Source organism: Oncorhynchus gorbuscha, linkage group LG02 (assembly GCF_021184085.1).
Source record: "Oncorhynchus gorbuscha isolate QuinsamMale2020 ecotype Even-year linkage group LG02, OgorEven_v1.0, whole genome shotgun sequence".
NCBI classification, from domain to species: domain Eukaryota; kingdom Metazoa; phylum Chordata; class Actinopteri; order Salmoniformes; family Salmonidae; genus Oncorhynchus; species Oncorhynchus gorbuscha.
Genome location: NC_060174.1, coordinates 30,418,871 through 30,436,627, shown reverse-complemented (window position 1 = coordinate 30,436,627; position 17,757 = coordinate 30,418,871). Strand labels below are relative to the sequence as shown.

At 40.9% G+C, this 17,757-nt stretch overlaps 1 protein-coding gene across 1 annotated transcript; it reads left to right on the top strand.

The window, feature by feature from the left end:
• Positions 1 to 374: 374 nt before the first annotated feature.
• On the top strand, positions 375 to 16,982 carry LOC123989902 (arpin-like). The gene is made up of 5 exons (XM_046290747.1): positions 375 to 406; positions 13,394 to 13,476; positions 13,685 to 13,808; positions 14,056 to 14,267; positions 16,834 to 16,982. Exons 1-5 carry the CDS (start codon positions 375 to 377, stop codon positions 16,980 to 16,982), a joined length of 600 nt encoding a protein of 199 aa, XP_046146703.1.
• The last annotated feature ends 775 nt before the right edge of the window (positions 16,983 to 17,757 follow it).

Below are 17,757 nucleotides of genomic sequence, written 5' to 3'. Positions count from 1 at the left end.
CATGTTGTGTAAATCAAATGATACAAACCCTCCAAAAATCAATTTTAATTCCAGGTTGTAAGGCAACAAAGTAGGAAAAATGCCAAGGGGGTGAATACCTTCGCAAGCCACTGTAACTACCAATTGGATAATATCAGGAAAAATGAGGGGGTAACACCATGGGCCAGAAACGTTTGAATACGTTGGCCATGCTGTCAATCGCGTTCAAAACAACTGGAAAATCAGAACTGGGAAATCTCAGACTTCAGTGAGATCAAGACAACTGAGAACTTGGATAAAACTAGTTCTGACTGGGAAAATATGGAAAATAATTTTGAAAGGTCATCCAACTCGAAATTCCAAGTCGGGGTTTCGGGCCTCTTTCTAGAGCCCACATGAAGGACTGCTGCGCCACCTTCCTGTTCAAGTGAGCACCGCACAACAAGGTGAGTCCAAAAATGTATTGTATGCTGCTGTATAAGTGATGTAATATGCCAGGGAAATATCTATACTGTATCCAGAAAAGTAATACTAAGTGTATGTTGCATAGTAAGCTGTTAGTAGCCCATGTGCCTCATCCTAATAATTTGGTCCCTTTCCTCCATCATAACTTAGCCTACTGTTCTGACTTGATGGTGCACATGTAGCCTATAGCCTGTTTTAGAGAAATGTAATCCTCAAATATTCTAAGAGCTTTCATTGTCTGCTTCTATGCCCCCTTTATTCATCCTATGGTTCTGACTTGGTGTACACGGAGAATACTGTAAGAACGGGCCATGTTCTGAATTCTGTCGCTGTACATTTCAAACGTGCTGAACAAATAGTTATATTGACTACATCTTTTATATTGACTATGTATAAATGACTTAATCTAAATTACGGATAGCCTCTTATCCGCTTGTTGTTCCATTATAACATAGTTTGTACATCTCAATTGTCTCAAACCACATTTGTCTTGGGGCTAGGGGGCAGAATTTTCACTTTTGGATAAATAGCGTGCCCAAATTCAACTTCCTGCTACTCATGCCAAGAATATAAAATATGCATATGATTCATAGATTTTGATAGAAGACACTCTGAAGTTTCTAAAACGGTTTGAATCATGTCTGTGAGTATAACAGAACTTATGTAGCAGGCAAAAGCCAGAGGACTAACTGTTCAGAATATTTTTGTTTTTGCCTCTCTCTGTTCCCTAACCTGTCATTGCCAAGGGATATTTCTTAGAAACCTGTTTTCAGTTCCTACCGCTTCCACTGGACGTCACCAGTCTTTGGAATTTGGTTGAGGTTATTCTTTTGTGCAATGAAGAAGTAGGCCAACTAGGAACTGGGTAACACTTTTGTGAGTTGCGCAAGACGTGAAAAGTGGCGCTGGTTTGGTTTCATTCCTGTATTGAACACAGATTGCCCCGTCTACAATTTGATCGATTATTAACGTTTAAAAATACCTAAAGTTCTATTACAAAAGTAGTTTGAAATATTTTGGCAAAGTTTATAGGCAACTTTTGATATATTTTGTAGTGACGTTGCGTTTTTGTAAGCTGTTTTTTTCTGGATCAAACGCGCTTTATATAATGCTCAAATGCATTAAGAAATAAATAAATTCTAAAAATTTAATTTTAAAAGGCACACTAAGTGCATTCCAGGTAACGACCACATGAAGCTGGTTGAGAGAATGCCAAGAGTGTGCAAAGCTGTCATCAAGGCAAAGGGTGGCTACTTGAAGAATCTCAAATCTAAAATATATTAAGATTTGTTTCACAATTTTTTGGTCCTGCATGATTCCATATGGGATATTTCATAGTTTTGATGTCTTCACTGTTATTCTACAAAGTAGAACATATTTTAAAAATACAGAAAAAAACCTTGAATGGTGTCCAAACTCTTTACTGGTACTGTAAATAGAGGAAGAAATAATATAAATGAATAAGATTAAATACAATTTTATTAATTAATTAAATAATTGTTTATCTAATTATGTGTGCATTATGTATTTATCTATGAGTCCATTTATTTATTCATTTATTTTTTAACTACGGCAGGTTTGGTCCAGCATACACTTAAGATGCTTTTGGGAGACCAGGCCCTGATCATAGATTGGAAGGCACGCATTGTGTATTGCTGTGTACTGAAGTGCCTCTAAAAATCAAGGTTTCAATGTATGTTTTCTCTGTCACCAAAAGGTGGTAGTGTTGCATAACATTTGTCATCCAGTTGACAGTTTTCAAAATGGAATCCAACCAGACATTCCAAACAGAAAACACAGGTAAAAGAGAGTAATGTGAGCCCATAATGTGACATGTTAGCATGACAAATGGCTGGAATGTTCAGTAGCCGATATATGATACATTTTTTATCCTCTTAAGAGATCGCTGACAGTTGAGCAAGTTACACAGTTGTAATCCAAGTGTATTGCAAAAGTTCAGAGTTCAGAGTTCAAATCAAATTGTATTTGTCACATGCTTACTTACAAGCCCTTAACCAACAATGCAGTTCAAAAAATATAGTTAAGAAAATATTGACTAAATAAAGTAAAAATATAAAATCCAAAACTAACACAAAAATTACATAACAATAAAGGACATATACAGGGTCAATGTGCGGGGGTACAGGTTAGTCAAGGTAATTTGTAAAGTGACTATGCATAGATAATGGGGGGGGGTTCAATGTAAAAGTCCGGGTGACCATTTGATTAATTGTTCAGCAGTCTTATGGCTTGGGGGTTGAAGCTGTTAAGAAGCCTTTTGGTCCTAGACTTGACGCTCTGGTACCGCTTGCTGTGTGGTAGCAGAGAGAACAGTATGACTTGGGTGACTGGAGTCTTCAACGATTTTTTGGGCCTTCCTCTGACACCGCCTAGTATATAGGTCCTGGATGGCAGGAACCTTGGCCCCAGTGATGTACTGGGCCGAACACACTACCCTCTGTAAATCAAATCAAATCAAATTTTATTTGTCACATACACATGGTTAGCAGATGTTAATGCGAGTGTAGCGAAATGCTTGTGCTTCTAGTTCTGACAATGCAGTGATAACCAACAAGTAATCTAACTAACAATTCCAAAACTACTGTCTTATACACAGTGTAAGGGGATAAAGAATATGTACATAAGGATATATGAATGAGTGATGGTACAGAGCAGCATACAGTAGATGGTATCGAGTACAGTATATACATATGAGATGAGTATGTAGACAAAGTAAACAGAGTGGCATAGTTAAAGTGGCTAGTGATACATGTATTACATAAGGATGCAGTCGATGATGTAGAGTACAGTACATACGTATGCATATGAGATGAATAATGTAGGGTAAGTAACATTATATAAGGTAGCATTGTTTAAAGTGGCTAGTGATATATTTACATCATTTCCCATCAATTCCCATTATTAAAGTGGCTGGAGTTGGGTCAGTGTCAATGACAGTGTGTTGGCAGCAGCCACTCAATGTTAGTGGTGGCTGTTTAACAGTCTGATGGCCTTGAGATAGAAGCAGTTTTTCAGTCTCTCGGTCCCAGCTTTGATGCACCTGTACTGACCTCGCCTTCTGGATGATAGCGGGGTGAACAGGCAGTGGTTCGGGTGGTTGATGTCCTTGATGATCTTTATGGCCTTCCTGTAAAATCGGGTGGTGTAGGTGTCCTGGAGGGCAGGTAGTTTGCCCCCGGTGATGCGTTGTGCAGACCTCACTACCCTCTGGAGAGCCTTACGGTTGAGGGCGGAGCAGTTGCCGTACCAGGCGGTGATACAGCCCGCCAGGATGCTCTCGATTGTGCATCTGTAGAAGTTTGTGAGTGCTTTTGGTGACAAGCCGAATTTCTTCAGCCTCCTGAGGTTGAAGAGGCGCTGCTGCGCCTTCTTCACGACACTGTCAGTGTGAGTGGACCAATTCAGTTTGTCTGTGATGTGTATGCCGAGGAACTTAAAACTTGCTACCCTCTCCACTACTGTTCCATCGATGTGGATAGGGGGGTGTTCCCTCTGCTGTTTCCTGAAGTGCACAATCATCTCCTTAGTTTTGTTGACGTTGAGTGTGAGGTTATTTTCCTGACACCACACTCCAAGAGCTTTCACCTCCTCCCTGTAGGCCGTCTCGTCGTTGTTGGTAATCAAGCCTACCACTGTTGTGTCGTCCGCAAACTTGATGATTGAGTTGGAGGCGTGCGTGGCCACGCAGTCGTGGGTGAACAGGGAGTACAGGAGAGGGCTCTGTAGCGCCTTACGGTCAAATGCCGAGCAGTTGCCATACCAGGCGGTGATGCAACCGGTCAGGATGCTCTCGAAGGTGCAGCTGTAGAACTTTTTGAGGATCTGGGGACCCATGACAAATCTTTTCTGTCTCCTTAGGGGGAAAAGGTGTTGTCATGCTCTCTTCACAACTGTCTTAGTGTGTTTGGACCATGATAGTTCGTTGGTGATGTGGACACCAAGGAACTTGAAGCTCTCGACTCGCTCAACTTCAGCCCCGTTGATGTTAATGTGGACCTGTTCGGCCCTCCTTTTGCTATAGTCCACAATCAGCTCTTTTGTCTTGTTCACATTAAAGGAGAGGTTGTTGTCCTGCCAACACACTGCCAGCTCTCGGACCTACTCGCTATAGGCTGTCTCATCGCTGTCAGTGATCAGGCCTACCACTGTTGTGTCATCAGCAAACTTAATGAATGTGTTGGAGTCGTTCCCAGCCACGCAGTCGTGGGTGAACAGGGAGTACAGGAGGGTACTAACCATGCACCCCTGAGGGGCCCCAGTGTTGAGGATCAGCATGGCAGATGTGTTGTTGCCTACCCTTACCACCTGGGTTCAGCCAGTCAGGAAGTCCCGGATCCAGTTGCAAAGAGAGGTGTTTAGTCCCAGGGTCCTTGGATTAGTGATGAGTTTTGTGGGCACAATGGTGTTGAACACTAAGCTGTAGTCAATGAACAGCATTCTCACATAGCTATCCTTTTGTCCAGGTGGGAAAGGGCAGTGTGGAGTGCGATTGAGATTGCATCATCTGTGGATCTGCTAGGGCATTATGCGAATTGAAGTGGGTCTAGAGTTTCCGGCATGATGGTGTTGATGTGAGCCATGACCAGCCTTTAACAAAGCACATCATAGCTACCCACGTGAGTGCTTTGGGGTGGTAATCATTTAGGCAGGTTATCTTCTCTTTCTTGGGCACAGGGACTATGGTGGTCTGTTTGAAACATGTAGGGATTACAGACTCAGTTAGGGAGAGGTTGAAAATGTCAGTGAAGCCACTTGCCAGTTGGTATGCGCATGCTTTGAGTACACATCCTGGTAATCCACCTGACCCCGTGGCTTTGTGAATGTGTACCTGTTTAAAGGTCTTGCTCACATCGGCTACAGAGAGCGTGATCCCTCAGTTGTCCGCTGGTGCTCTCATGCATGCTTGAGTGTTGCTTGCCTCGAAGCAAGCATAAAAGGCATTTAGCTCATCTGGTAGGCTCACGTCCCTTTCCCTCACCTGTCCCTTTGTAGTCCGTAATATTTTTCGAGGCCTGCCACATCCGACAAGCATCAGAGCCGGTGTAGTAGGATTTAACCTTAGTCCTGTATTGACGCTTTGCCTGTTTGAGGGTTCATCTGAGGGCATAGCGGGATGTCTTATAAGCATCCTGATTAGTGTCCCATTCTTTGAAAGCAGCAGCTCTAGCCTTTAGCTCGGTGCGGATGTTGCCTGTAATCCATGGCTTCTGGTTGGGAATTATACGTATGGTCACTGTAGGGACGACGTTGTCGATGCACTTATTGATGAATCCGGTGACTGAGGTTGTATACTGCTCAATGCCATTGGATGAACCCCGGAACATATTCCAGTCTGTGCTAGCAAAATAGTCATGTAGCATAGCATCCGAGTCATCTGACCCCTTCCATATTGCGTGAATCACTGGTACTTTCTGCTTTTTTTTCAGTTGAGCATCTATCTAAAGTGACAACCATCCAATGTTTGTGACAGATCTATCACCTGCCAAATGTAACCCCTGCACATAGAACCCCTGCTTCCCTCCATCAGGTGGAGGTGACACATGACAATGTGGGCAAACTCCTGCTGTTCGGTGATCATGATCCACCATATACTCCCGCGGCTCTGCACATGCCTGCAGCTGAAACTCAATGTTGATACCCTGCAGAGAAACTTTCAGATCCGCTTAGTTTGGTTGATGTTATATAGGCTACAGTATAATGTTACAGAAAATGTCAAATGTTTTCACAGTGGTGGCCCTGAACCTGCATGGAAAGTGGTGGTCTTTAAATTATGTTCAAGACATCCAGCAAATCCAGATCTGGTCTTGTGATGGTATGTTATTTTAATTTGCGCTTATGTCCTCTATGGTAAGTAATTGGCAATGGTGTCACTAAATATAGGACTTCCCATTACCTTCATGTTTAGATGGGATAGGTGCACATATATTAAATATAATACCGTAAATGCTATGTTTGTACATGGTTATGACATCTAAAGGGTGCATGTAATAACATGCAAAGGCCCCTCCATACCCATAAATACATCAAATGAGGTTTTAAACCACTGAATTTTTACCTATGTGTTCAGGATGGCTTAGATGTGTAGGTCATTCACAGGGGAAGTCTGTTACAGAAAGATATACTGTTCCTGCTTAGATTATTTTGGGAGTTTTGGAAAGGTTGGGGAAGAGATTTAATTCTGAGGGAATTTGGCAAAATTCTATGGCACAATGGAGAGGCAGTTGGATTCTGCACCATCAAAAAGAAAGGTAAGGCATTGTGTTTGATTCCAATTTGCTGCCAGGTCTTTTGATCAATCAGATCAGATCTGAAAAAGATGTGATTGGTCAAAAAACTATTAATGAGGGGAAAAAAATCTGAATTGGGCTGCCTATGTAAACGCAGTCAAAGTGCCCGTTTCACAGCTAATGCGAGGTGACGCAACAACTAACGGGTGAGTGTTACATCATCGACTGTGTACTCGATTGACAAATTGCTATTACATGTGGTTAGCTGATACTTAAAATACCAATCCAGGCGTTACTAGATTTGTCAGGCATCAGCAAATTCTAAGCATAGGAAAATGCCCATCGATTCTCATCGCAATTTCTATTTAGAACAGGGAGTGTTGCTATGTCAACACATGTTATGTGGTTACCTGATATTGAAAATAGTAAGGCTGCACAGGAAGTTGTGAAAATCAAAACCATTACCGTATGCTCTTGGTTTACACAAAAGGCTCTATATTGTACATGTTGAATTTGGGTGAGACAGAATTAGGGGAAAGTGTCACATTCAATCATCCCATTCCTGTTTTCAAGTCAATCATTTAAAAAGCTAAACAGTGTAGGGAGGAATACATTTTTCTGTTGCATATGTTTTTAATCATTTTGTCAAAGCAACATAATGTATAATTGGCTCTTTCAGGAAGTCTGTGTGATGGATGCACAAATCAAAGCTATCAGCTTCCTGTTCTTGGCACTGTGCGTGAAGACTCAGTGGGGGAGGAAAGGTATGGCACTGCAGATCCTGACAGACTAAAACATCCTTCCCCAATGAGGAAGTGATAGGAATCAGCTGTACCATATCCCCAAGCATGATTAAAGGTGGGTCAGTATTAGAAATTCAAAGGTCAATTATGTCAATGCTGGTTGTACCACGGAAAGATCGCTGAATTTATATTAGGACAAAGTCAGGCAGTGGCGTGTATTCATGGATGCCAAGGAAAGCCAGGCTTACCTGAATATTTGACCAATAAAAAAATACAAAATAATGGATCTTGTCTATCTCTGTTTTTGTCAATTCGCAAGTGGCTGAATTGCACCGGAGAAATCATCTGAGCGAGGGAAACAGCACCCCTCTATCTCAGTATGTATAGCCCATGTTTCTGATGCTGTCTGGACCAAAATAATATAATGTATAACTGTTGCCACAGTAGCATTTGATTGAGGGATGCCAGCAAACATTGATAACTTGATGAAACCCGCACACTGCTCTTTCTAGTCTCAGTTCTCTTTATTAAGTTTTTCATATCGAACTCAAGTCCTTCATCAGAGCTTTTATGAGTATTTTTCATTTTCACCCTTATATAGACATTGTAGCCTCCCTTGATAAAATAATAATAATAATAATAATTAGCCAATCAATGCTGAGCTGAGCTCAACTGTGGGTTGTCCCCATGCAGCAAAACACCCCCCAAACGAGGCCAGATTGGATTTGGCTTCAGACCAATCAAATCACTTCCTTTGCAAAACGTCATTTTCAGAAAAACTTGTCTGTTTCTGGTCTGCTTGTGTCAATGTCCTGCAGTAGCTATCTTGATAAATTGGCCCTTTCCTAAACCATGGATAGAGATGGGTATTTGGACTTGTGTTTTTGACTTAATTCTCTGTACCATACATTAATATGTTGTGCCACTGGCCTGAGACAATTAAACTTAAATATGTAGCCTAGATATAGCCTAGTATGCTCACATTAACTAGTTAGCTAGCTAACTTAGCTGGTTCATTGCTGCCCATGCGAGGAAGTCAGGCAAGCAAGCATTTTAGCTAAGTAGCTTATGACAACAAAAACTAAGAGTGTCCTGTATGACATTGCCATAGACTGTTTTGGCAGCATGAAAGAGAGGATGGAATTGGCTTTAAACTAGTCTACAGGTACCATGTCTACAAGTAGCATTAGTAATAAATATATATATTTTACTCGCGCACACACACACACACACACACACACACACACACACACACACACACACACACACACACACACACACACACACACACACACACACACACACACACACACACACACACACACACACACACACACAGAAAAATCAGTACCATGGTTAACCACATGATATTTAGCAACATTGATTGGACTAACTTGTTTTTGGTATCTTTAAGATTGTTTTCAGCGTATTAAACTAAGCATATATATCCTTGTTGAATTGATGATGTTTAAGTTGAAGTGGTGCTGGAATAGCGGAGGCAGTGCTCCTGTTGTCTGAGAGAATGCCAAGACTGTGCTAAGCTGTCATCAAGGCAAAGTGTGGCTACTTTGAACAATCTCAAATATAAAATATATTTTGATTTGTTTAGCACTTTTTGGGTTACTACATGATTCCATATGTGTTATTTCATAGTGTTGGTGTCTTCACTATTATTCTACAAACATGTTCTTACAACTCTTATTTTGACTTGTTAATTGTTGTATTCGGCGTATGTGACAAATAAAATTTGATTTGATTTACAGTAAATGCTTTATGGAAAATTCAGGACAAATTCAGGACAACATCAAAGTTACCCCATTCAACCCACAGTGATATTGTATTCAGCCCACTGGGTACACACTGGTTGAAACAACATTGTTTCCAAGTCATTTCAATGAAATTATGTTGAACCAATGTGGAATAGATGTTGAAATTACTTCTTTACAAATTGGGAAGTCTCAATTCCAGGAAACTGTCCATTGTATGTCTCCTACTCCTCTCCAGTGTGCAGGAAATACCTGTTGATGTGCCAGAAACAAAGGGATCGGCTCTGTGTGGAGGAGGTTCCTGGGGGCTGACGCCAGAGATGGAACACATTGCTGAACATACAGCTCAACCGCAACACAAACAGAGGCCATTTCTAGGTCTGAATCAGGGTGCACCAAGGCAAACGTTGTGTGTTAATGTTAGACAGACAGACATCACTATAAACATAACATGGTCTCTGAATTGTAAGACAAGAAAACACACCTTGAATGTATTCCGCTTGTGAATAGGATTATGTTTAATTATATTATGTTAGGATTTAATAGCTTTTTTATTTCCATGTTAGTTTCATTCATTTTCAGTGTGAAGTATCTTTGTAAAGTGGGGTTGTCTTTGTAGGTTCAAGTGAGAAGCAATGTCCAACAACATTGAAGAAGAAGCGAAACAATAACATTTGAGAAAAAATTCAGACTTTTGCCTGGACATACAATGTGTTTTAGTGACTTGGGGTCCATAACAACAAATTTAGCAACCACTGGATCTTGTAATTTAGACCATTTCTAAGATGTAGGAGGAAAAAACGCCTTGTATACATGGGTTAGGGAATCAATGTGTAATCAAATATTTTCCATCTGATTTAGCCTACTTTTCTGAGTAATGTGTATTCATGACTGTACTATCTGCCTCTTGCCTAACACTTCCTTCAAGTAGTCTCCTGATTATAGGTTTGCTGATGGGTTGGCTGCCGCCAGTGATGCAGCATCTTGTGATCACCACAGGAGTAAAAGAGTGAGGCCACCGGCAGACAAGGCTGACAGGAGTGCTAATTCCAAACGGACTGGGACATTAGATTAAACCTGAGCACAGATGGAACATGGTCCTCAGAAGACTTCGGATCATGGGTTTGATACTGTATGTCATTTGTAGAAGGACATACAAGGTCATTTGTGTCAATTGTGATTTTGAGCAACTGTAAGGTGTTGACTAAGGCTAGAATAATGGATTTTCAAAACTAAGTTTATAATTTTTTGACCTGAATTGCAGATATGTCAGTTTTATATTCTGCTTAATAAATGTATAAGATCCTCACTGCGGTTACATGGGTTTATGTTTCTACATGTTTACTGCTTTGTATTTATTCTGTCCTGCCATCACATAACTGTAATTGGATGTTAAAAGTAAGTGGCTTTGCAGGGCAACCAGGCCCAATGTAGTCAAAACATGTTTTTTCTGTGTTTTATACATACACTATATGGCCAAAAGTGTGTGTACACCTGCTCCTCAAATATATATTTCCTAAATAAACTGCAATAATATAGAGTTGGTCCCCCCTTTGCTGCTATAACAGCCTCCACTCTTCTGGAAAGGCTTTCCACTAGATGTTGGAACATTGCTGTGGTTGTCTTGCTTCTATTCAGCCATAAGAGCATTAGTGAGGTCGGGCACTGATGTTGAGCGATTAAGCCTGGCTCGCAGTCGGCGTTCCAATTCATCCCAAAGATGTTCAATGGGGTTGAGGTCAGGGCTCTGTGCAGGAGAGCCAATTTTTTCCACACCGACCTCGACAAACCATTTCTGTATGGACCTCACTTTCTGCAGGGGGGAGGCATTTTATTCCTCCTCCACGAAACATTACAGTTGGCACTATGCATTCGGTCAGGTAGCGTGCTCCTGACATCTGCCAAATCCAGATTCGTCCCTCGGACTGTCAGATGGTGAAGCGTGATTCATCAGTCCAGAGAGCGCTTTTCGACTGCTCCACACCCCTCCAGCTGACACTTAGTGATGCACATGGTGATCTTAGGCTTGTGTGTGGCTGCTCGAACATGGAAACCCATTTCACGAACAGTTCCTCTGATGATGTTGCTTCCAGAGGCAGTTTGGAACTCGTTAGTGTTACAACCGAGGACAGATGCTTTTACGCGCTTGTCACGCCTTGGTCATTGTATTTTGTGTTTTTGTTATATGTTTGGGTAGGCCAGGGTGTGACATGCACTTCAGCACCATTTCAGTGGCTGAACCATTGTTGCTCCTAGTTACATTTTTCCACTTATTTCTTGTACATTATTCTTCATTAAAAGTCATGAAAAAGCCCTGCATTTCGGTCTGACAGTTGACCTTCAGCACCATTTCGTGGCTGAACCATTGTTGCTCTTTTCCACTTCACAAGGACCGCAGAAAGAAATGTGATAAACTGACTTGTTGGAAAGGTGGCATTCTATGACAGTGCCACGTTGAAAGTCACAGAGCTCTTCAGTACGGACCATTCTACTGCCAGTGTTTGTCTATGGAGATTGCATGGCTGTGTTCTTGATTTTATACACCTGTCAGCAATGGGTGTAGCTGAAATAGCAGAATCCACTAATTTGTGTTAGTGTATGTGTCCACATACTTTTGTGCATGTAGTGTATTTCCACAATATGAGGTTGGAATAACCCTGTGAAATTATGAAAATTATGATAATACCCTTTAGTGTAAGAGCTGTTTGAAAAGACCACCTAAAACTTCAGCTTGTTCTGGTGGGATAGAGTTTTGGCCTGACTGATGGAACCACCAGGCGGTAAATTAGTTAATAGACCAATAAGAAAAAGAGTTCCAAACATCTCTGCCAACCTTTCAACAGCTAGTTTTCAATTTGCCCTTCCCCACTCAGACCTCTCCTAGAGAGTCCTAGCAAAATTCTTGCTTGCTAGAAGAATTGCTCTTTGCTAAGAAGCTATTTTTGTTTCTTTTTGACCATTGTAATTGAAAACAGTCACAGTAAGGTACTTAATTGTTACCCAGAAATGATTTCATATTGAGATGAAAACTTCTGCATGGACCGTTAATACCAGTGGTGGTCAGTGCCGTTTATGATGAGGGAGGACATTTTTTACAGCATGATGGAAGACTGTCATTCATATTCCATTCACCCAGTTCAATGTAACATCGATAGTTTTAGGCTACTACATGATACTCAAGTTTTCCCTATACCCATCATGAGGTTGCTACACCCTAGCCTGTGAATGAAAGTTTACAACTTAGGTGCCTACAGGTCGAGAGAAAAAGTTGAGATGACAGTGACACATGGACAGACGGGGACACATTCAATACCGCCTTTCACACTCTTGCCTGTATCTAGCTTATCTAGGGTGTAATCATTAGTTACAGTTGCAGACAAGAGTTTCAATTGGACAAATTCAGGTATTTTTCTCCGTGTTTGTTTTGCTTTTGTTTTAAGAAACGTTTTTTAACAGAATCAGCAAAGTGAATACAACCCTGATCATGCATAAACACAGTTCACTTTCATAGCAGCCACATTGTATTCATTTTAACCTCTATGCACTCTCCTCCTCTCACATTTTCCCTTCATTTGTGGACTTCAATGAACAACACACCTGCTGTTTTTAATCAGTCAAAAAAAATCCCAAGCCAAACCATGTTATAACCTCTACACACGCCTACATTGTTGTCCCCATATTAGCTAAAAGAACATCTTAGTCAACATAGCTAATATAACTAATGCGTTAGTAAACATGCTACAATCATGCAGTAACGTTACTGCAATCATGCAACGTAACGTTACAGAGTATAGTCAGTAAGCAGTTACATCGACGGGCCACCGTGGCAATACATTTATAAAACCAAAAGCTTACCTTGACTTGGAAGAGTTCCAGTGTTGTGTTGAATAGTCATAGCCAGCTAGCTAACATAGCATCCCTCTGTTTGAGCCAGGTGTTTGAGTAACTAAACTAGCCAGCTGCATTTGTTAGCTAAGTAAGTGAAATTAAGAAATTCATTTGTTATACCTCTGATATGAGGATGGGGACAACCCAATCTTCTCATTATGAACAGATTTATTCTGCAAGGATGTATTCTGATAAATTCAGCTCATTATTTGAGGCAATTGAAAGAGATAGAGAGGAAACAAGAGCTTGTGCATTAACAGCACTGCAAAATTGTATACAGTAGCCTACAATACTTTTCTCCTAGTGGTCTAGTTGTCATATTAGAGGGAAAGTTGGTTGATGTTTCACGCCATGTTATTACTGACATCAACAAAGGTAAACTGACATTATGGAATAACCTCAATTAAATATGATGAGTCTGTTATTCTTATAAGGCTATTTTATTTATGTAATTGTTCTACTCTGCTATCCAGTAGTCCTACTGTTGGCTGTTTGTACTATGAAAGTATGACTGCATGAGGACCTAGGCCTACTTGGATTTCTAGGACTCCTAATTTGTCAGTTTACAACATATTGTGCTGATTTGGCAGGGACATTTCTGTTTCATACATCAAAACCAGTCAAATCCACCAGAGGAAATATGATGCTAAAGGAATGGAAATAGAACCAAACTTCAGTGATACCAAAAAGGTCAACACAGGTAATCTCGTCATCATTCAGTGAGTATTCTTATCCACTTCATACAATGATATGAATAATCTTACAGTCGGATGATTCACAGATTATTTTCTTTAAAGATATCTTATTGGTACACTTTACACTGAGACACCTATAAAGAGCTCATCACAGCTCCTCCAAGGACTCTCAGAATAATGTAAAAATGTACGTGCATGCATTTGCCACGATACTATATTTTTTGTAAAACGACTCTAGTGGTGCTGTCTGTTGGTTACTACCACCATGCAGAGGTGGAGGAGAGATTGACCGCCTCACTGAGGTCCAGCTGGAAAACCTAGTGACCAAGGAGGATCTGGTGAATGTGACAGGGAAAAACTGTCCCAGTGGGACCTACACTTTCTGGCACCCAGAGGGAGAGATAGACAAGATCGAACTAGAAACAGGCCAGGACATTCGACTGAAAACCAAAGGCAATGGTCAATTCAAATCTAATTGTATTTGTCACATGTTCCGAATACAACATGTGTAGACCTTACAGTGAAATTCTTACTTACAAGTCCTTAACCAACAATGTCAGAATAATAGTAGAGAGAATGATTTATTTCAGCTTTTATTTCTTTCATCACATTCCCAATGGGTCAGAAGTTCACATACATTCAATTAGTATTTGGTAGCATTGCCTTTAAATTGTTGAACTTGGGTCAAACGTTTTGTGTAGCCTTCCACAAGCTTCCCACAATAAGTTGAGCGAATTTTGGCCCATTCCTCCTGATAGAGCTGGTGTAACCGAATCAGGTTTGTAGGCCTCCTTGCTCGCACACACTTTTATTGTCCTTAAGCCATTTTGCCACAACTTTGGGAGTATGCTTGGGGTCATTGTCCATTTGGAAGAACCATTTGCAACCAAGCTTTAACTTCCTGACTGATGTCTTGAGATGTTGCTTCAATATAGCCACAACATTTTCCTCAGTCATGATGCCATCTGTTTTGTGAAGTGCACCAGTCCCTCCTGCAGCAAAGCAACCCCACAACATGATGCTGCCACCCCCGTGCTTCACGGTTGGGATGGTGTTCTTCAGCTTGCAAGCATCCCCCATTTTCCTCCAAACATAACAATGGTCATTATGGCCAAGCGGTTCTGTTTGTTTCATCAGACCAGAGGACATTTCTCCAAAGAGTATGATCTTTGTCCCCATGTGCAGATGCAAACCGTAGTCTGACTTTTTAATGACGGTTTTGGAGCAGTGGCTTCTTCCTTGCTGAGCAGCCTTGCAGGTTATGTCGATATAGGACTCATTTTACTGTGGATAGAGATACTTTTATACTGGTTTCCTCCAGTCCTTTTCTGTTGTTCTGTGATTGATTTGCACTTTTCGCACCAAAGTAAGTTCATCTCTAGGAGACAGAACACGTCTCCTTTCTGAGCGGTATGACAGCTGCGTGGTCCCATGGTGTTTATACTTGCGTACTATTGTTCATACAGATTAACGTGATACCTTCAGGCATTTGGAAAATACTCCCAAGGATGAACCAGACTTGTGGAGGTCTACCATTTATTTTCTGAGGTCTTGGCTGATTTCTTTGGATTTTCCCATGATGTCAGGCAAAGAGGCACTGAGTTTGGAGGTAGGCCTTGGAATGCATCCATAGGTACACCTCCAACTGACTCAAATGATGTCAATTAGCCTCTAAAGCCATGACATCACTTTCTGGAATTTTCCAAGCTGATTAAAGGTACAGTCAACTTAGTGTATGTAAACTTCTGACTCACTGGAATTGTGATACAGAGAATCATTTGTGAAATAATCTGTTTGTAAACAATTGTTGGAAAAATTACTTGTGTCATGCACAAAGTAGATGTCCTAACCGACTTACCAAAACTATAGTTTGTTAACAAGAAATTTGTGGTGACTCCAACCTAAATGGAAGTAAACTTCATGACTTCAACTGTACATGTAGGTAGAGTTAAAGGGACTATGAATAGACAATAAACAGAGTAGCAGCAGCATAAAAGAGGGGTCTGGGTAGCCATTAGATTAGCTTTTCAGGAGTCTTATGGCTTTGGGGTAGAAGCTGTTAAGAAGCCTTTTGGAACTAGACTTGGCGCTCCAGTACCGCTTGTCGAGCAGTGGCAGAGAAAACAGTCTATGTCTAGGGTGGCTGGAGTCTGACCATTTTTAGGGCCTTCCTCTGGACACCACCTAGTATAGGTGTTCTGAATGGCAGTAAGCTTGGTCCATGGGATGTACTGGGCCGTACGCACTACCCTCTGTAGTGCCTTGCGGTCAGAGGCCGAGTAGTTGCCATACCAGGCAGTGATGCAACCAGTCAGGATGCTCTCGATGTTACAGCTGTAGAACCTTTTGAGGGGGAATACGCTTTGTTGAGGATCAGCGTGGCAGATGTGTTGTTACCTACCCTTACCACCTGGGGGCAGCCCGTCAGGAAGTCCAGCATCCAGTTGCAGAGGGAGGTGTTTAGTCCTCGGGTCCTAAGCTTAGTGATGAGCTTTTATTGCCCATTAATTTGTAAGTTCAATGTTCCTTTGAAAAGTAGAGAACTCATGTTTTAATGTTAAAATACATGTCAAACAAAAACCAATGATGTCAAAGTTCAACAAACCAAATATGCACAAGGACTTATTTTAACTATTTCCATGCAGATGCAAATGTTGGTAACAAAATGACAGTTGAAAAATAAAACGTACGTTGCTTACCTAAATGATTCCAATGCATAGAAAACTTACAAAACACATTCATTTCAAGAACAGTACAGATGCAACGTTTGGGAACAAAATGACAGTTTGCGCTGTTTGTGACTTCATTCTGTTACTTTGCATCTGCACTCTTCTTCAAGTAAATATGTTTGTAAGATTTTCTGTGCAAAATTTTAAAAGTTGTCCTTGTGCAGAGTTGTATGGTTTGTTTAACTTTGCAGTCATTGGTTTTTGTTGAGCATACATTTTGAAGTGAATAATCTGAGTCTCAGCACCACTCTGTCACTGTGGAATTTCCAAGCTCTTAGTACTAACAGCATTGTTTACTTAGTTGTCATCTGCCCTTTCAGTTTCCTTGGCCAAAGTCGATGGAGGCACAGTAACCAAGTGCAATTTTGCAGGCGACGAAAAGGCAGGAGCATCGTGGACAGACAAAATAATGGCCAACAACTCAGATGTCAGCAACGAAGTTGGAGGGACAGGGCGTGGGAGCAGATGAGGAGGGATGGGTAAGAGGAGCAGGGGATTTCTGAAGCACAATTTATTTGCTTTCCACACATATTTAGTCCTTGTTTACAATAATCACATAGGGAATAATTTAGGTAATCAATGTACGTTAACTTTTCACCTTGTTATCTTTGGGAAAACATGTCAAATTATATCTACAGCACAGATATGATCTACAGCAGGGATGGGCAACTGGTGGCCCATGGGCCCTTGGATGAAATTATTTTCTTCAATTTACTGTTGTGAGTTAGAATAGTTGGTTGTACATCAGCAGTTTCTCTTATGTCAGTCACTGATAGTCAGTTAATTTGTCCATGTCTGCGAACATTTTTTAGATTGTAAGTTAGTCTAGTAGCCAGTTATCTAAACTTATCATGGTCGAATTACTGGACCGGGGGGTCACCCATAGATTTGTTAGTCAGTCTCACTCAGATATCATATTAAAAACGGCAAACATTTCTCTCCACCCTATGGCAAAATGTGTAGAATTGCAGGAAATGTGCTGTAAAACAAATACTTTTCCTCTCTGTCCCATGGCAAAATGTGTAGATTACACTCCTGGTCAAAAGTTTGGACACACCTACTCATTCAAGGGTTTTTATTTATTTGTACTATGTTCTACATTGTATAATAATAGTGAAGACATCAAAACCATGAAATAACACCTATGGAATCATGTAGTAACCAAAAAAAGTGTTAAACAAATCTAAATATATTTGAGATTTTTCAAATAGCCACCCTTTGCCTTGATGACAGCTTTGCACACT

Bases quoted from the DNA above. Each gene is read 5' to 3' on its own strand.
- LOC123989902 (XM_046290747.1), top strand. From the start codon at position 375: ATGAAGGACTGCTGCGCCACCTTCCTGTTCAA. The intron at 407-13,393 runs GTGAGCACCGCA...CTTTTCTCCTAG, and splicing joins TGCGCCACCTTCCTGTTCAA to TGGTCTAGTTGTCATATTAG. The intron at 14,268-16,833 runs GTCACATGTTCC...CTGCCCTTTCAG, and splicing joins ATTCAAATCTAATTGTATTT to TTTCCTTGGCCAAAGTCGAT.